The sequence below is a fragment of the Fopius arisanus genome, unplaced genomic scaffold (genome assembly GCF_000806365.1).
Source record: "Fopius arisanus strain USDA-PBARC FA_bdor unplaced genomic scaffold, ASM80636v1 scaffold00053, whole genome shotgun sequence".
NCBI classification, from domain to species: domain Eukaryota; kingdom Metazoa; phylum Arthropoda; class Insecta; order Hymenoptera; family Braconidae; genus Fopius; species Fopius arisanus.
This window is the reverse complement of record NW_011887792.1, coordinates 204,440-206,476: the sequence shown is the minus strand read 5'-3', so window position 1 is coordinate 206,476 and position 2,037 is coordinate 204,440. Positions and strand designations below refer to the sequence as shown.

General features: G+C 34.6%; 1 protein-coding gene across 1 annotated transcript in view; it reads right to left on the bottom strand.

Moving 5' to 3' along the window:
* The window catches only part of LOC105268136 (uncharacterized), a gene marked incomplete in the record, with an annotated part of 7,234 nt that overhangs the window by 2,471 nt on the left and 2,726 nt on the right, over positions 1-2,037 (bottom strand). The window contains 6 exon segments of the mRNA XM_011307435.1: positions 52-161; positions 350-586; positions 1,041-1,196; positions 1,358-1,537; positions 1,620-1,788; positions 1,872-1,940. Coding sequence (XP_011305737.1) covers positions 52-161; positions 350-586; positions 1,041-1,196; positions 1,358-1,537; positions 1,620-1,788; positions 1,872-1,940 — 921 coding nt within the window.

The window sequence follows — 2,037 nt, the reverse complement described above, 5'->3', positions numbered from 1 at the left end:
AAATAAATTAAATCTCGTAAATATTATTATTATTTTATTTGTTTAACGCACCTCGACGTCATCCGGATGACGGATGTTCACCAGACACCGATGTAAAATCCAGTACTTGTAGATGGGATAGTATTCATTTCCGAATTTTCTCTGTTGAAGAAAGACTTTGTCTGAAATTTACAAATGGAGACAATAATTCAATGAAAATTAATCAAAAAGCGAAGAAGAGGATTTTTCTTCGATATTTCGGGGGAGTGAATGCAGATTTAATTGTATAGTAATTGTATAGTAATTGTATAGTAATTGTATAATAATTGTATAGAAAGTGTATAGTAATTGTAAATAATTGGAGAGTCACCGCGTGTCCCTTTTAAGTCCTGGAAATTTCCGATGATGGGGAATCCTTTGGGTCCTGGAATTTTATCCACCCATCGGCCTACTCTACTCTGGTGCACCCACACGTGTATTCCCAGGAGAATAGCAACTGGAATCAATACCAATGCCAGGATCAAATCAATCATCTTGAGGATTCGAGTCCGAGGAAATATCTTTAACAGTTCATGAAGTGAAATGAGAATGAAATGAACAACGGATAATGAAAATTAAATAGGCAGGTGGTTCGGTCGTTTGAAATGAGAAACCAATTAATGCTGTCCATCTAGTTTTGATTTCTTCCGACATATCGCGAGATTACTATTATAATCGAGAATGACTGGACGACATATAATTATCATTATTCATTAAGACGATAATGAGGAGTTGATTATCTATTTTTATTATTTTTTTTCTTCGATTTTTCAATTTTGTCTCACGGTTCATCACTCATTTCGTTGACCTATTTTATAATCGGTTTATTTATTATTGGAGTAGGGTTTAATTGAATGTTTAATTGAATATTGTAATTGAAATAATTTATAGAAAATTGTATGAGGAAAAAATGTTCTCCTCGGGTCCTTGGATTTTTCGATTTTTTCGGGGGATTTTTTTGGGAGACGTGGCATGATTTTTTAAACAAATCGATGATTGAGAAAAATATCTTGTTTATTTAGTAATTGGTACAAATTTGAGAGACACTGGATGCGCAGTTCTCATGACGAAATCTGGCACCATTCGAATATTAGCCGCCAATTCCATCGGTTCGAAGTGAAAATTCAGGAGTAGTCCCGCCATTATTATTTTCATTTCCACCATCGCGAATTTCTGGCCTGAAAATTCATGGCGTCGATTAATAAACATTATAATTTTTTATTTACCAATACGATAGCACTACAGCTTGACAATTACAATTGCAATAAATTTTTCATTTTCATTTTCTTCAATTTCTTTCACTTCCGTAATTTTACTAGAATTCAATTGATCGCATTACCAATACAATTCCTCGGTCCAGCACTGAAGGGGACGTACGCAAACGGATGTCTACCTCTGGAATTTTCCGGTGAAAATCTGTCAGGATCAAAGACATTGGGACGAGGCCAGTAATTAGGATCGCGATGTGTCTCAATCAACTGCATATTAACCAGTGCCCCTTTGGGAACAAAACAGGTCTCTAAAAAAAATCAGAATCTCAATAAATTTTAACTAACAATACAAAATAATTGAGAATAAATTGTTATAATTTATGGATTAACTCAATTGCACATCGTCAACTGCTTTTCGACCAATTATTGGCACGCTGGGGTACAATCGTTGAGCCTCTTTGATGCAGCGGTCCAAGTAATTAAGCTTCTGCACATCTTTAATATTCATCTTTCCGGATGTTTCCTCCATTACTTCCCGGACTTCCTCTCTGCAACGGGCCTTCGTGCGGAATAACGCACACGTCAGAGAACGATAACAATATTTAAAGAATCCCCAGAAATTTCACTGGTGAATCTAAATACCTGGACATCTCGATTTTCTGCTAATAAAATTGTTATAAACAATAAAGCCACAGCTGTCGTGTCGTGACCCTGAAAATGAAATCAATTAAACCCCGAAAAAAAATAATTACTCTTCAATAATTATTATTAATTAATTTTAGAGATTCATTTTATTTCAATAATTTTT